General features: G+C 33.8%; 3 protein-coding genes across 5 annotated transcripts; 2 read left to right on the forward strand and 1 right to left on the reverse strand.

The window, feature by feature from the left end:
• Window positions 1-537: 537 nt before the first annotated feature.
• On the reverse strand, window positions 538-4,564 carry LOC8283035 (50S ribosomal protein L17, chloroplastic). Of its 2 annotated transcripts, XM_048380102.1 has the most exons (3): window positions 4,184-4,564; window positions 3,664-4,073; window positions 538-1,213 (listed from the first exon to the last, which is right to left on the reverse strand). In XM_048380102.1, exons 1-2 carry the CDS (start codon window positions 4,425-4,427, stop codon window positions 3,664-3,666), a joined length of 654 nt encoding a protein of 217 aa, XP_048236059.1. In that variant the 5' UTR covers window positions 4,428-4,564; the 3' UTR covers window positions 538-1,213. The 2 variants fall into 2 exon arrangements, with proteins under 2 accessions (XP_048236059.1, XP_002519977.1); XM_002519931.4 differs by lacking the exon at window positions 538-1,213 and having other exon boundaries at window positions 3,420-4,073; window positions 4,184-4,563.
• Window positions 4,565-6,558: 1,994 nt separating this feature from the next.
• Window positions 6,559-11,583, forward strand: LOC8283036 (probable serine/threonine-protein kinase PBL8). Its single transcript, XM_015719701.3, has 6 exons — window positions 6,559-6,962; window positions 7,411-7,760; window positions 7,850-7,985; window positions 9,572-9,708; window positions 9,813-9,936; window positions 10,873-11,583. The coding sequence occupies exons 1-6, from the start codon at window positions 6,911-6,913 to the stop codon at window positions 11,364-11,366; spliced, it is 1,293 nt and encodes a 430-aa protein (XP_015575187.1). The 5' UTR covers window positions 6,559-6,910; the 3' UTR covers window positions 11,367-11,583.
• A 323-nt stretch (window positions 11,584-11,906) lies between these two features.
• Window positions 11,907-13,153, forward strand: LOC107261312. 2 transcript variants are annotated; one of them, XM_025157502.2, is made up of 2 exons: window positions 11,907-12,485; window positions 12,606-13,153. In XM_025157502.2, the coding sequence occupies exons 1-2, from the start codon at window positions 12,428-12,430 to the stop codon at window positions 12,890-12,892; spliced, it is 345 nt and encodes a 114-aa protein (XP_025013270.1). In that variant the 5' UTR covers window positions 11,907-12,427; the 3' UTR covers window positions 12,893-13,153. The 2 variants fall into 2 exon arrangements, with proteins under 2 accessions (XP_025013270.1, XP_025013269.1); XM_025157501.2 differs by having other exon boundaries at window positions 11,964-12,485; window positions 12,591-13,153.
• Window positions 13,154-15,007: the final 1,854 nt, after the last annotated feature.

Raw genomic sequence — 15,007 nt, forward strand, 5'->3', positions numbered from 1 at the left:
TGGACGGCGAGTCGACAACCCCATAATAGCATCCAAAGCAATAATAGACTTTGAACAAAAACCCATATCCAAAACATTACTTGAGGAAAATAATTGTAACCACTCCTTTTCTTTCATGGAAAATGCTTTCCTTATTTTTCTTCTTCGTTGTCTTAAAATGTTTGTTTGTTTGTCTGTTACACTTTCAGAAGTTGTTCAGACCAAAATATCTTTATGATTAAGGAAAAAGATTAGGACACACTTAAGAGAAGATTTTTCTTGAATTTACAAGAAGAAAGAAAGGTTTTCACAAACTAAAGAAAAATGGAACCATACACTTTCACTCTTTTATCCAAACAAAGGGTAAAAGGAAAAAGAAAAAGGGTTAAAAGTATGAGCTGCAAAATGTCAAAATCTTGAATCAGTGTTGAAGACAGCAAATTTTTCACTGCTTGTATGATGTGACCATCGTCCTTGATTTTTTTATTTTTTTTTATGTCTGTTTTTCCTCCAATGGCGGATCTAAACTAATGGACCAACCAAAAGACCCTTAAAAGGTAATAAATGCCTACTTGAGCATAATTCGTTTACAAGTATCTTTTTCAAGTACTTAAGGAAGACAACACATAAAGCATAATACTTTACTATATTCACCCAATTCTTGGTAAATTCACACACCAAGTTCACCCACCTGCTGACACCTTAAAAAGAAGGCATCTTCCCTTGTTCCATCTCCTAGATGTTTCATCCTGGAATTTGCTTGCCATGGCACATAAAAGCATGCAAATTTCAACAAAACAAGACAAAAGACATAGAAGCAGAAAAGAAGGTGGGAAATATAGCACGTGAGCATCTCAATTTTGACTTTTGAAGATGAAATCAGAATCAGCAAGTCTGATACTAAGCATTGATTTTGAGGACTTCACTAACTCATTTTCCATGTGGCGAAAGATCATGCAATAAGATCCTAGAATCAACACACATGTCAGACTGCCATTGCATTAAAAGAGAACTTTGATATCCTCCACAGAACAGTGGCATGTAGTTTTCTGAAAAATGGTCACGCAGCCCCTTTAGCTCTAGAGGTAGAATAGTAAATAGGGGTCTTTCGTATCCAATATGAATACAGCAATCGCCTTAGTCAGTCGCAAAAGGAAATGAAGATATTTTACAATCATCTCTTGAAGAAGATGAGACAGGAAAACGATTGATCTTGAAAGCAAGAAGAAAATCTCTGCATACATTCAATGAGAAAAAGACAATCACGTCTGGATCCAATACTACAAGAAATCAAAATTCAAGTTCCCAGAGTACCATAAATAAAGAAACGGGAAAATGAAAAGCAAAAAGAACAAGAAAGCAGGAAAAAGAGAAAGAACAGCTATTGCCAGTCTAAGAAGGAATACTTGCCCCCGCAAAGGAAAGAGGAAATCTGCGGCATCATAAGTTTATTGCACCAAGTAATTAGACAATATAACAATACAAAGACAGAATGGGAAGACTACTAAAAAGTAAAAGTAGATAGTCATAGAGCCTAATACTAGAAATAGGGTTGTGAATTTAGAAATTTAATTGGTCCTTTGAGGCTGCAGATATCAAAGAAAGCCTGATATCTGCCTATACATATGCCTGATGTCTGAAGAGATTAGGACCTAGATTTGGAGCGGCATCTATGCCTATGCATATGTAGTGTTTAGATCTTTTTTCAATATCGAATAATAATGCTATTGCCCCTCAAATCTTGGGTTAAAGTTTCTATTCAAGCTTTATTGTGATTGCTTTGTAGATTTTTGCATTTTAGGTATGAACCAACTCAACACCAAAATGATGGTTTCAGATTCAAGACATGCTGAGAACATTGAAAAGTTCTACCGAATCATTCAGCTTCTAAAATGATGTCGTATAAAACTTAATTAAACACACTGAAAAACAATAGTAAAACAAAAACATCACAATAACCATAATAAAACTTAAATAAACAAATACCGACACCCGGTAGACAAAAAGAAACATATAAAGCCATAAAGCACAAACATCCTTAAAACTAAAAGGATGATAAAATTGATAAGGTTCTAAAGATAAGATCTCTGTAAGCAAGTAGAAGCAACTTTTTGCCCCATCTCTTTTCATTGCCCCTCCAGCTTCTCTATTGTTTACTTACATTAGTTTTTACCTCTAACTGCTAGTAGCGGAGGTTCTAAAATGAGATCTTCGTAAACAAGTAGAAACTGCTGCTTGCCACTTCTGTTTCCTTTGTCCCAACTCCTTTATAGTTCCCCTGCATACTTTTTAGTTCCTAGTGCTAGTAATGGACATATCATCTCTGAAAACCTGACCTACCTAAACCATGTACTTAACAGCCTCCTCAAACCTTGTTTGCCATCACCAAATAATGCATCTTAAACATTTGTGCCAGAACCAAAAAAGAAAAAGGAGGAGAAAAGGGGGAGTGTGTCAGGAACGGCAGGTGGCAGCACTTGACAGCATTGACAAAAAAAGGAACTTGTGGCGATGAGAAAATTCAAAAAATCAGTGAGAAGAGCTACCCCAAAACTCTCATGAGGAGGTGAGGTGTACTAGTATTATTGACATTCTACTTATGGAGTTTGAAATTAGATAGAATTGAAAGATGAAAAGGAGAAAATTAAACCTAAAATCACCCTCAGTTACCCCCAGCATATAATATCAAGAGGAAGATGTTAGGAATATATGAAATGAAAAAAGGTAAGACAACTAGTAGCCAATTTGGCATTATGTTGAAAACTGTGTTTCCCATGAAAACTAAAGTCACCAGCTTAAAAAGCAATTTATAGCTTATGTTTAGTTCTTTTCAAGTTTTCTAATGAGTTGAAGTTTGGTAGTAGGGTTGAGTACTATTAGTAATGCATCTATTTTGTGTAGTATGACATACCCTGTTTTAGCATAATCTTATTCTATGTCAATACAATCGTATTTTTTCCCAATTTCTACCCAAACCTGTTTAGAGGATGAATAGGGTTAATGAATTTCTTCTCTAACAATACTTTCTCTCAGACTCAGCATAAAGGTTACCTGGAGTGGAGTTACAAGCACATAGCCTTCTCTCTTGCATTGCAAGGAGAAAATTTTCTTGTCATAAAGAGTGTGTTATGGGAGAACAAAAGGCATATAACCTCTGCCTTACCTTGTAAGGAGGGCAGTATACACAATTCGAGACCATGATGACGTCCAGGTTAAAATGGACCAACTATAATGTTACTCTAGTCCAAGTATTTTGGTCATTAACAAATCCAAACACCCCCGTAGAAAATTATTAAAAAAGCAAAAATAGGCGTATCATTGAGAGCAGATAAGATATATTTTCATTCAAAGAAAAAAAGACGGCATGAAATACAGAAAATGGCAACACATACTTCCAGTTATCCATGGTAAAGCAACTAGCCATCATATTAGACTACATATCCAAAAAGCAAAATGCAAATTTGAATTGAAATAATTCAACAGCATCAAGGCACATCTATAAGCCAAGTATGACTCTCAAAAACAATAATAAAATCAAAATACACTAGTTCATAATGGATGACTATCGCTAAACAATGCCAAACATTCTTAACTAACTACAGATGAAAATACAAAACTGTAATTCAGAATATGTTCAATTCTTCACAATTCACAAATTAGATTCAAGAAACGAAAAACAAATACCTAAACAAGCTCAATGTAAGCCATTGGCGCATTATCTCCTCTCCTCGGCAAAGTTCTAATAATCCTGGTATACCCACCATTTCTTTCACCATACCTATCTGGGACCTCAGCAAACAAGGCATGAACAATCTGCTTTTCATATATAAAACCAAGAGCTTGTCTTCTCTTGTGCAAAGACCCATCTTTAGCTAAAGTAATCATCTTGTCCACATATTTCCTCATGGCACTAGCTCTAGCTCTAGTTGTTTTGATCCTTCCATGTTTAAGAAGCTGAGTAGTTAGCCCTCTAAGGAGTGCCTTCCTCTGGTCAGGTGGCCTATTGAGCTTAGGAACTCGCCTTCCATGTCTCATACCAAAAACTCTAGACCCATTATCAATTGAAGGGAACCCATTCTCAAAACTAGTATACTCTGCATATTTTTCATATAGACTTTAAGAAGACGCAGTGTTTATGGAAGAGAAAAAAATAAACAAGAAAAATTAAAAAGAGGGAAAAAGAACTGGAACTTTGAAGACTTACCGGAGAATCCAATTGATAGAAGAGAATTTAAAGGTGAAAGACCGGTGAACGAGCGGAGGAGAAGCGGCTGTTGTTGGTGACGGCGGGAGAGAGTAAGAGCACGTGGATGTGGTGACTGGAGTCGCAGTGCGGCGGTTAAAGAAGAAGAAGAAGAAGAAGCAGAAGAAGGGAGTGATGAGATTAGAGATGACATGTTCCATGTATTGTTGTTGGTACTACAAGCTACAGGCATTGCCATTGCCATTGCCAGATGGTGGAGCTAGTACAGGCAGAGAGGATCAGACGAACAGATGGATAAGATTTAACAGAGGCCGGTAGGAGGTGGAGCAATTTTGGTTTTGTGAGACCTTGGGCCATTCTTGGTTTTGTGGTAATCCAGCCCAAGAGTTCTTTTGTGTTAAGCCTAGTTCAGATTTCAAATTAATTGGATTGGGACTCTTTAAAACCTTCCATAAAAGGAAGATGGCACCAAATTTGGGTTTTGGATTTTACGGTAATAATCAATTAGGGTTGGGGGACACAAAATTAATCCGATAGCAATTTGTTGCTTACAAAAGAAACTTATGAGAGTTTTTATGTTAATTGGTGGACATAAATATAGAGTAGCAACTCTGGAAGGTGGGGAGCCAGAGACATCAAATCTCACAAATACATTTATTTTCAAGATAACTGCAGTACCAGAAGGACCTTTTTTGTTCCCTTTTGCAAAAATAAAAAAATAAAAAAATCTAATTTATCTTCAAAATGTTGATAAATTTCTCAATACACATGTCACATTATTCATTAAATAAAATAATACAACTAATAAATAATATTATTTTTCAATAAATTAATTTTAATTATAAATGATATAATAAATTATACCTATCTTAAAATTTCTTTCTTAATAGCCAATAATTTCTTCAATTTTAATATGTAAAATAAATAGCTCAACGCTCCACTTTATTGCACCCTTTTCTCTTTCTTTTATGAATACTTGGTTTTGGGTCTTTTAAACCTGTTATCATTTCTTTTTAAGACCCTATTGAAATGAAAAATATTATTTATGCATAATATATACATATAAAAATGAGAATCATAATTTTGCTAAAAAAGGAGACATAATATACACATACGATTTTCTTTTGAAAATATGGAAACAACATTAGTATTTAGTGTCTGTATAGAGAAAAGAAAAAGAGGAACCAGGCATTATTGGGGGAGGAGACTGAAAGCTACCACCCTAATTATGATTCGAGAAATAATAATATGGAAACATTACCAGCATCATATCATGAAATATAAATATAAGATTAATCACAAGCATTGATCTCAGAAACCAACGATGGAGTTTTAAATTTCCTACTTTAAATTTAGGGATTGATTGGTATGACGAGTATTTAGAAATCATTTCTAAATATATAGATCACCAAAAGCACGAGAACTGTAAAAGAAAATCAATTAATGGAAGTGCCTCCAACATTAATAAAATCGACAGACAATATATATTTTAAATTATTTTTAATAGTTAAATACATTCAATTTAAATTTTTCAATAAATAGCTTTCTAAACTTAAGATCAATCGTAAAAAAATATTAAATTTACTTTTGTAGAAAATAAAATAATATTAAAATTTTAAATTCAGTTAAATTATAAAAATAAAAAAATATTTATTTTGTTAATATACTGATTTAATGATGTACTATATAAAAATATATTTAATAAAATTTAAAATTTAAAATTTAATTGATTTGAAAATAATAAATATTAAATAAGTTAATTTTAATTTTTTAAAAATTAAATAAGTCAGATTTTAAATTTATAAAAAATTAAATAAATTAAATTTTAGTTTATTTTAAACACATCTCTATACAGTGTATCAGATTATATTGTATTAATAAATTAATAAAATAAATAATATTTTATTTTTAAACATAAATTTAAAAAATTATTTATTAAAAAATTAAATTAAATATATTTAATTTTTAAATATAAATTTAAAAAACTGAAAATATTTAAATTATATGAATTTCACAGTTTGACATAAGTTTATAAGGTGAAGTGACTGTTTGTACATTAATAAAATGAGAGAGAGCCGTTGGAAGAGGATAGGCCAATGAAAGTGACCATCGAATAGTAGTTACCAACTGTAAATTGAGGAAAAGAAAACAAAAGAAAGAAAGAAAGAAAGTAGTATCCAGGAGGAGAGTTTGATGTCCTCCTGACCAACTGGTCCTACCCCACCACCTTTGAAACCAGCCAATGCCATTTTACCAGATAACGAAAATGAAACCAAAGAAAAGATGCAAACTTTCTTTTCTCTTTTTTCCCATCGGAATTTGATTACTGTGAACATTAATTACTATATATGCACATATTTATTTTCTCTTTTCTGTACTGTGTCTCTGTTTTCATAGCTTGTTATATATAATATATATTTATAAAAAAAGGGATAATATTAAATTCTTACTATTAAAAGTCTGAATACAGTGTGAGAGAGAAAAAAAAAATTAAGAAAGAAAAATAATACGAGAAGAGGGAAAGAAAAAGGAGCTACAACCCCCAAAGGATGAGAGTCTGCACTATTACACTTCTACTACTTCAACTACTTTCAGAGCAACTGCCTGTTCTACTTGTGCTGATTCTTGCATCAGGTTCTACTGCTACTGCTACTGCTACTACCACCACTGCTGCTGCTACTACATTCAGTCACTTTCCCACCAACCAACAAAACTACCAACGACATCATGGGCAATTGTGGCACTAGAGAGGAAGCTGCTGTTGTCTCCAATGCTCAAGGTTCTTTTTTTGTTTACTTTTATTTTCTCCTTAACCCTTTTTCTTTTCCTGTTCAGATCTGCATTCTTTTCCTTAATTTCTGTATCTATACTAGTAAGTTGTAAATTTCTTGTCTTTTTTGGATTTTATATACTGGGGTTTTTGTAAAGTTCTTGAATTGAATTCTGAGTTGATTTAGATTTAAAGAGAACTGACCTGAAAATGAAAAATTTGTTGTCTTTTCTTTTTCTTTAAGATTTTTTGCATTGGGTTTTTGTAGAGGTCTCGAACTGAATTCCGGGCTTGATTTGGATTTATAGAAAACTGACTCATAAGTGGCAAATTTAATGTCGTTTGTGGAGTTAGTGAATTGGGTTTTAGTTAAACTGAATTTCTAGGTTTGATTTGGACTTGAAGATATTTTTCCCCTTCATTTATTTGTTTATGAGTGTGAAATTTTGGTGGGCAGTTCAACAGCAGCTTCACCACATGTTATCCTCTTCTTCTGTAAAAAATGGTCTCCCTGAGAAGAAGCATAGTCGGTCTATATCAGATCTGAGTGATCCTACTTCTACTCCTAGAAACTTTGAGGATTCCAGGAAGAATGCTGTTCTTTATACCCATGTAATTGCCTTCACTTTATATGAGCTTGAGACTATTACTAAGAGTTTCCGTTCTGATTACATTCTGGGAGAAGGTGGATTTGGGACTGTGTATAAAGGTTACATTGATGAGAATGTCAGAGTTGGTCTCAAGTCTCTTCCTGTTGCTGTTAAGGTTCTCAACAAGGAGGGCCTTCAGGGCCACCGCGAATGGCTTGTATGTTCCTGGTTCTTCTTCTTGTCATTTCTGCAAATTTGTTTCATTGATAACTATCTTCTTCTTACTTAAGTGGGATACCATTCCAGACGGAAGTCAACTTTTTGGGGCAGCTTAGGCATCCTAATCTGGTCAAGTTGATTGGATATTGTTGCGAGGATGATCATAGATTACTTGTTTATGAGTTCATGTTCCGAGGAAGCCTTGAGAATCACCTCTTTCGAAGTATGCTTTTATTGCCTTTCAACTCTCTTTCATCATTTTTGCTTTACTGTTTACCTATTACCTTATTTTTATGCCATTGCCTCTTATCCTTAATCTTTTTTACTATTAAGAAAAGAAAGTTGTACATGATAAAACATGTAGAGCTTTCCATTTGCTCAACATAAAGCATCTTTACTGCTGATAATAAAGTCCTTTGCATAACTTCTTTGATTTATTATGGCAATTGTTGCGAGGAAAAGTTCATACTGTAATAAACACCTATATCCAAGACTCTGCTCCCTTTTTAGCGAACTGGATAATCTTGGTTCTCTCACCATCTATGACTTTTGCTTTCCTCTGAATACATGATTTGCTTGTGTGCGCTATGCACCACTGATTCTTACAACAATTATTTAAAGTGGCAGCAGCAATAACAATATTAGCTTAAAGAATGTTTAAGGTAAGATGGCACCATAAATTTCCTAGTGGACCTATAAGTAATGCTTGTCTAATAAAGTATTAGGCTCCTTACATGGTTGTCTAATAAAGAATTAGGCTCCTTACATTATAAAGTTTCCTGGGTTTATATGGTATAACTTAATAAGTTTTAACAAGTCTTCATATTGGCTTGGTTCTTATAGTCCATTTTCCTGGCTAGTGTTAGCTCTTTTCTTGGTCCATGTCTTCTTTGTGTTGTTGGTTCTTTTGCAATCTTTTTTGTATTTATTTAGTTTTATCCTTTACGAAGTTCTCTTTGTTTAACAATCTATTATGGATTTACCTTTTTCAAATTCTTCTTATTGTTTGACCATCCAGATTACCCATCTCTCTAAATACTTTTGCTTCTTATTTGAAGAACTTAAGTGAAAACAAGCAAGCTACTTCTTGAAGCAATTAATGATGAGGTTGACCTGCGTACTAGACCTTTCTCATTTTCTAGCTGTCAGAAGTATTGTTTGGTGTGGAATGAACGTGATATTAGCATAATTTGCGGATAGCTGAAACTGAAAGTGATGCTAAAACAAAAATCTTAAATTGAGAGATAAACAAATAAATATTAAAAAGAAAAGGGCTATGTTAGATTCACAAAAATCAAAAGGCACTTGAACATTTAAGATATGACTTCTATTTGAAACTTTTGTTCTTTTTGTGGATAAGGGGCTCCGGGTCACCAGCTTCCTTTCATAACTGTTCACAAAAAAGCTTTATAATCATCACCTGTATGGCTCACATGGATTTATTTGTTTAATACCTACTTTCATTGATTGGATGTGAGTTATTCTATAGTCAAAATCCTCCAACTTGGGTTTACCAAGAAAATATTTACAACAATAGGAGAATATGATGTTTTGATTTTCATCTTTAGAAATAGTGAGTTCTTTCTACTTGGTTTTTGAAATGATATAGTATAATGATGCAATATCCCTGATTTATGGAATTTTCTTTTAATGTTCTTTTCAGGAATACTGGTGCCAGAAAATGTTATATTGTTTGATTCTAATGACAATATTATCTGAGTGTGAGATATCATATTTAGTATCTGTAATGTTAACTCATTTATTTTTTTTGTTAACTGGAATTTGTATCGCCTTCACTGTGTCTTTCAGAAGCAACTGTTCCACTGCCTTGGGCCACAAGAATGATGATTGCTCTTGGAGCTGCCAAAGGGCTTGCTTTCCTTCACAATGCTGAAAGGCCAGTTATATATCGTGACTTCAAAACCTCTAATATATTACTGGATTCTGTACGTGGTGTTCTTACAAATTCATCTTATGAATATTATCTGTGTTTTCTTGGTACGGGGATAGTCCTATTCTCTATTGACACTAGTTCCCTATGTTTCCTCAGGATTACACAGCCAAGCTATCTGATTTTGGGCTTGCAAAAGCTGGACCGCAAGGTGATGAAACTCATGTATCAACTCGAGTAATGGGAACCTATGGGTATGCTGCCCCTGAATATGTGATGACCGGTAAGCCATTCATTTTCTCCAAACTGCTTGATTTATCAGCCTTATTAGTTTTCTATATGAACTTTGGTGATATTTTTTTTCATTTTAGGCGTCTAATTGTGAATTTATGTGGACATGCTTTGTTAAATATGCAGAAATGGCAATAGTTCTAAGAGCTATCTAATAGCAAAGTGATATGGAAGTGGGTGAATGTCTTGGTATTGTATGATATCATGCCAGTTAAAATGTCAGTGGTTCTTTCTTCATCCTCTGAAACTCTATGGCCTTGAGTATATGGTTCAGTTGAATAAAAAAGCGGGAAATTTGAAGCAAACAATGAATTAGAATGAAAAAGAAATACAAAATGTGATCAATTGTTATGCAACAATGTAATATGTTTAAGCTTATTGATATTTCTAGATTCCTTACTTGCAAACTATTGGGTGCACACTCAACATCCCTCATAACGATCGCAATAAATGCAAATACATGTAGTACCTGGTACTATAACTGAAAGTAGATTTCATGAAAAGTTGAGTAAGGATCACAAAGTTTAATGGGCTTTGGCTGAATGACACATGAAGAAGGGAGAGAAGGAGAATTAGTATCTGGACACCAAATAATTGTTTCAAGAAAAATCAATGGTCTTCCCTATTCTTTCTGGGACCAATGATATGTAAATCTTTGAAGCTATTACAATTCCATATTCTGCTGCTTCTTTAACGTAAAAAATGATGTGAACTATCCCTATTAGCAAACACTCAGCTATTTGAAATTTTGAGATTATTTCTCATTTCAACCACAATTTATCTTGTGAGATTTTGATTGTATAAAGATTTTATTAAAGTTTGTGTTAATCGCAAGTATACTTTTCATGTTTACAAACTGATGAACATTTACGGTGGGTCTATATATTCCTCCCATGTATTTTGTGAATGAGATCTGTATGGTTTGCAGGTCACCTTACTGCAAGAAGTGATGTATACAGTTTTGGGGTTGTTCTTCTAGAGCTATTAACGGGTAGGAAGTCTGTTGACAAGACAAGACCCAGCAAGGAGCAGAGCTTGGTAGATTGGGCCCGGCCAAAGTTGAATGATAAGAGAAAGTTGCTCCAAATAATTGACCCTAGATTGGAAAATCAGTACTCTGTAAGGGCAGCACAGAAAGCCTGCAGCTTGGCATATTATTGTTTGAGCCAGAATCCCAAGGCAAGGCCCTTAATGAGTGATGTAGTCGAAACTTTAGAACCACTACAATGCAGTAATGATGGTGCTACTGAAGTCACATTTACCCCAACCTTAGCAGGTGGTGCTGGTGCATTTGCAATGGGAGGAGTTCCTGATTACCGAATGCGCCGTAGATTTGCCAACAATGTTGGTCCTGGTGCAAATTGTCGGTCACCTAATCCAAGTTGCTCCCCAGGTGGTCCTGCAGCATGCAGGGTTAGATGAGCAATGTGGTCGCTATGTAATTGGTGTGCTTTTCCTCTCCCAACAGTCTTTGGGGATAACAAATCTGATTTTTAAATCATGAGTGCATTTTCTTTTGGCTCTTCCTGTACATTCTATCTTGATCCCCAACAAGCTGTTAATTTTTGCTGCCTGACTCTGTGCTTGTATTAGTTTCCTAGTGAAGTATTTTGAGCAATAAAAATGCCAAATGAAACTAGCTTTTTCCCTTCCAGAAAGGATAAGAGAAAAATACTAAAGAAAGTGAGAAGCAGAAACAGTATTCTTGGCCAGGGGATGGCCTACATTCTGTCTGCTACGCAGTACTAAGGTATGTGGGTGAGGATGTCCTTGGAATCCTATTTGATACGTTGATGGAAATTCTCATGAAACATTGAAATAATTCTTTCTGAAATAACCATTATTTATAATATCTAAACAGCAGCCCTAATTAGCCTCTTACAATCTCCTTTTCTTGCCTGTGTTAGGTTGATGCTTAATCAGTCTGTTTCTTGAAGCATTATGGTAACCTGTTTCAATGATTTCTTTTTTTCTTTAATAAAAAGAGCTGGACTTCAAGCTGGATGTTTATCCAAATTGAGTTATGCATCTTGCAGTGATGATCTCATTTCTTTTGGTATCACATCACCTCTAGCTGTTAGTGACTTTTGAACTTCCCTTATCTTGAGGCTTTAAATATCCAGAAACTGGCCCAAGATTTCAAGAAAACGAAAACGAACAAAAAAAGGAGCTCTTTATATTACCCAATCAAAGGTTTTCAAAACGATGTAAGATAAATTTTTCATTCATTGACATATAATTGGTCCGACTTGAACATTTTTTGTCTCCATCATCGGCTTCGCATGATCCATAACAGCAAAATAAAAATATCCATTCATTGACCCATCACTCTTCTCAACACCTCTGCACCACACAAATTTTATTCCCTGCACAGCCCCTCCTTGCGTTGTCTGTGTCTTTGGGTCCGTGTGTATGCATGTGCGCCTGCATGTATATTCCATCGGCTCGCTGTATACAGTTTTTCAGGGATCGAAAAACATACCATGAGACTCCTAATATCATTAGTTCTTTTGATCTCTCAGTTGATCCTTACTGCTTCAGGTTAGTCGATTTCTTTTTTTTCCCTTTCTGTAATCAAGAATTCAATCTCTATTTATACCCTTCTTGGCTAGCTAATGTGTTAAAGCAAGTAGGGGTAACATGCAGCTGAATCTTTCCCAGAAAATGCATCATCATCAGTAACCGAATTCAAGCCGGTTGAACCAACTGGGTACCGGCTAATTGAGACATCGATGATGATAACGGCGTTGGCGAATGATACTGCGCGACGACGAAGGTTAGCACCCTTTCAGTTGTGCTTGCTGTGCAAGTGCTGTGCTGCACCTGCTGCAACCACATGTTCTACTATGCCTTGCTGCTTTGGTATCGATTGCCAGCTTCCTAATAAGCCTTATGGGGTTTGTGCTTTTGTACCCAAGACATGTAATTGTACCTCTTGTGCCGTTTAATGCTTAATTTTTCATTTAAATTATTTTTCTTCCCAATTCCAACTGTACTCAGATTCTCTGCCATTAGAGATGTTAGTTACTGTATAAAAAAAAAATAGTTGCTGATATTGATAGCAATATATAAGGATTGTACATGAAGATTTTCTCTAGTTCTTTCTTGCTATTAGAAATCAGTGGATCTTTGATTTCCTTTTTGGTGAATTTGAGGATTGTATTGTCATAGAGATATGATGTTCAATTAGGATTTGTTCTTCAATATTTCTTCTTCTGTGTTTCAATTCATTTCACTTGAATTTTTCAAGGATAGTTTGGTCAGAACAAGCTGGGAAATGGTGAGATTTCTCTCTGTCAAGTATTACTAACACATACTAATAATGGATGTTTTGCAAGAATTCATTTGTTCAAAGATGATTTTAGATAGAAATTGCAACTTAAAACATGGTTTTGTGTTAAAAAGCCAAGAATAATAGCATAAAAATACAGACTTCTTTCAAAATCCAATGCTAACTCTTATATTTTATAATCATTTCTGTGATTTAGTGATAAAACATAATTGATGGATGTTAAAAGAGTACTACTCCAATGTCATCTAGACCATAAAAGAAAGAAAACACAAGTGGTGAGAGCACTGAGCAGTGTAAATAAAGACAGTGAAACTCACCTGCAATAAAATTGAATAATAATAAGGGCAAAAGTACATGTAGGCCCTTGAGCTATGGCCCATAACCATTTGGGCCCTTTTACTTTTACTCCCTATAGGAGGTTTTTTTTTTCTTAATTGTTATATTTAATTTTAATTTGAAACAAGCATTCTTATTATCTTTATTTATTTGTAGAAGGATCGACCAACCATGAAATACACAAAAAGACTCGATATAAAAATGAAAACTTACCTAATGTCAAGAATAGAATTTGAAATCGAGAACTTTACTTTCAATAGTAAACATTCTTATCACGTGAAGAGATTGGACTCAAATGTATTGTTATTATCATTTTACTTGCTCAAAATTAGATTTAGTTATCCACATCAGTAAATATTAAAAAATATTTGAAGTAAAATAAAGGAAGGGTTTGAATGTTTCTGTTTCTTTTTTCTTAGGGGTAATAATAAAGGAAGCAGCATGTACCTTTGGCCTAATAATAATACCTACTGAGAGTCGGCAAGTGTGTGATGTCTCTATCGGTCGGTTGAATTTTGAAGGCGATAATATAATGTTTTTGATTACCAAAGAAAAACTCGATTGGTCCTTATTCACTTAATTATCAATTTCAGATTTTTCTATTTCAAGGTTTTGTTGCTTTCATTTCCATTAGCTTTCCTTCTTTTCTTACTGGAAGATATTTCCATTTTTGTTATATTCAGGTGATATTTCGTTTAATTTTTGGGGAAGTTTTAAGTATAAATCGATGGTCAATTAAATTATTGACCCGACCCGACCCATCAAATATGTGAACCCACATGTTAAAAATGGGTCGGATTCGGTCTGGCTTTCAATGAATTACTGCATGTTAAGCAAATGGGAGAGTCTAAATACATGTGCAGAAACTTGTATTTGTCTAAATTGAACTCTACTTTGACTTCACCAATTACCTAATACTTAATTGATATTTGATAGTTAAAATTATTATTCATTTATAGTGATTTAAATTCAAACAAATTATTATTCATTTATAATATGGATGTTAAATTCAATCCTTGCTTATGTAGTAACGAAGTTAAGACAGATGCTAGTTATTTTTCTATTTTCTTTTCTTTTATTGATTTTTTTTGTCAGCGTTCTTTTTTTTTATTGAATTTTTTTATCATTTCCGATTATATTTTAGATCGCCATAAAGATAAGATCTCACATAATAAAAAAGTGAGGGCTTGAACTCAATACATTTACCTCCTAAAAGCAACCACTATTTGAGCTAGGCTCCAAGTGTGATAAAGCTGTAATATTGAAATTAAAATTTTATTTATTTATTTTCTCAATTAGAATTTATTTAAAGATCAAAAATCAATTATTGTTTAAAATAGCTACTAAATGGAGCACACAGATTACCGAATTGCAAATTAAATTTTTTTTATTAATAAGATGTAAGAATATTTTACTATTAAAGATTTTTCATTTG

Source organism: Ricinus communis, chromosome 10 (genome assembly GCF_019578655.1).
Source record: "Ricinus communis isolate WT05 ecotype wild-type chromosome 10, ASM1957865v1, whole genome shotgun sequence".
Classification (NCBI taxonomy): Eukaryota; Viridiplantae; Streptophyta; class Magnoliopsida; order Malpighiales; family Euphorbiaceae; genus Ricinus; species Ricinus communis.

What these genes read in the sequence shown, in the direction of transcription:
- LOC107261312 (XM_025157501.2), top strand. Translation starts at nt 12,428, where the DNA reads ATGAGACTCCTAATATCATTAGTTCTTTTGATCTCTCAGTTGATCCTT. An exon ending in GTTGATCCTTACTGCTTCAG is followed by an intron (nt 12,486 to 12,590) that starts GTTAGTCGATTT and finishes GGTAACATGCAG; the next exon opens with CTGAATCTTTCCCAGAAAAT.
- LOC8283035 (XM_048380102.1), bottom strand. Translation starts at nt 4,427, where the DNA reads ATGGCAATGGCAATGCCTGTAGCTTGTAGTACCAACAACAATACATGG. An exon ending in TCTATCAATTGGATTCTCCG is followed by an intron (nt 4,074 to 4,183) that starts GTAAGTCTTCAA and finishes AAAAATATGCAG; the next exon opens with AGTATACTAGTTTTGAGAAT.
- LOC8283036 (XM_015719701.3), top strand. Translation starts at nt 6,911, where the DNA reads ATGGGCAATTGTGGCACTAGAGAGGAAGCTGCTGTTGTCTCCAATGCT. An exon ending in AGGGCCACCGCGAATGGCTT is followed by an intron (nt 7,761 to 7,849) that starts GTATGTTCCTGG and finishes ATACCATTCCAG; the next exon opens with ACGGAAGTCAACTTTTTGGG. An exon ending in CTAATATATTACTGGATTCT is followed by an intron (nt 9,709 to 9,812) that starts GTACGTGGTGTT and finishes ATGTTTCCTCAG; the next exon opens with GATTACACAGCCAAGCTATC.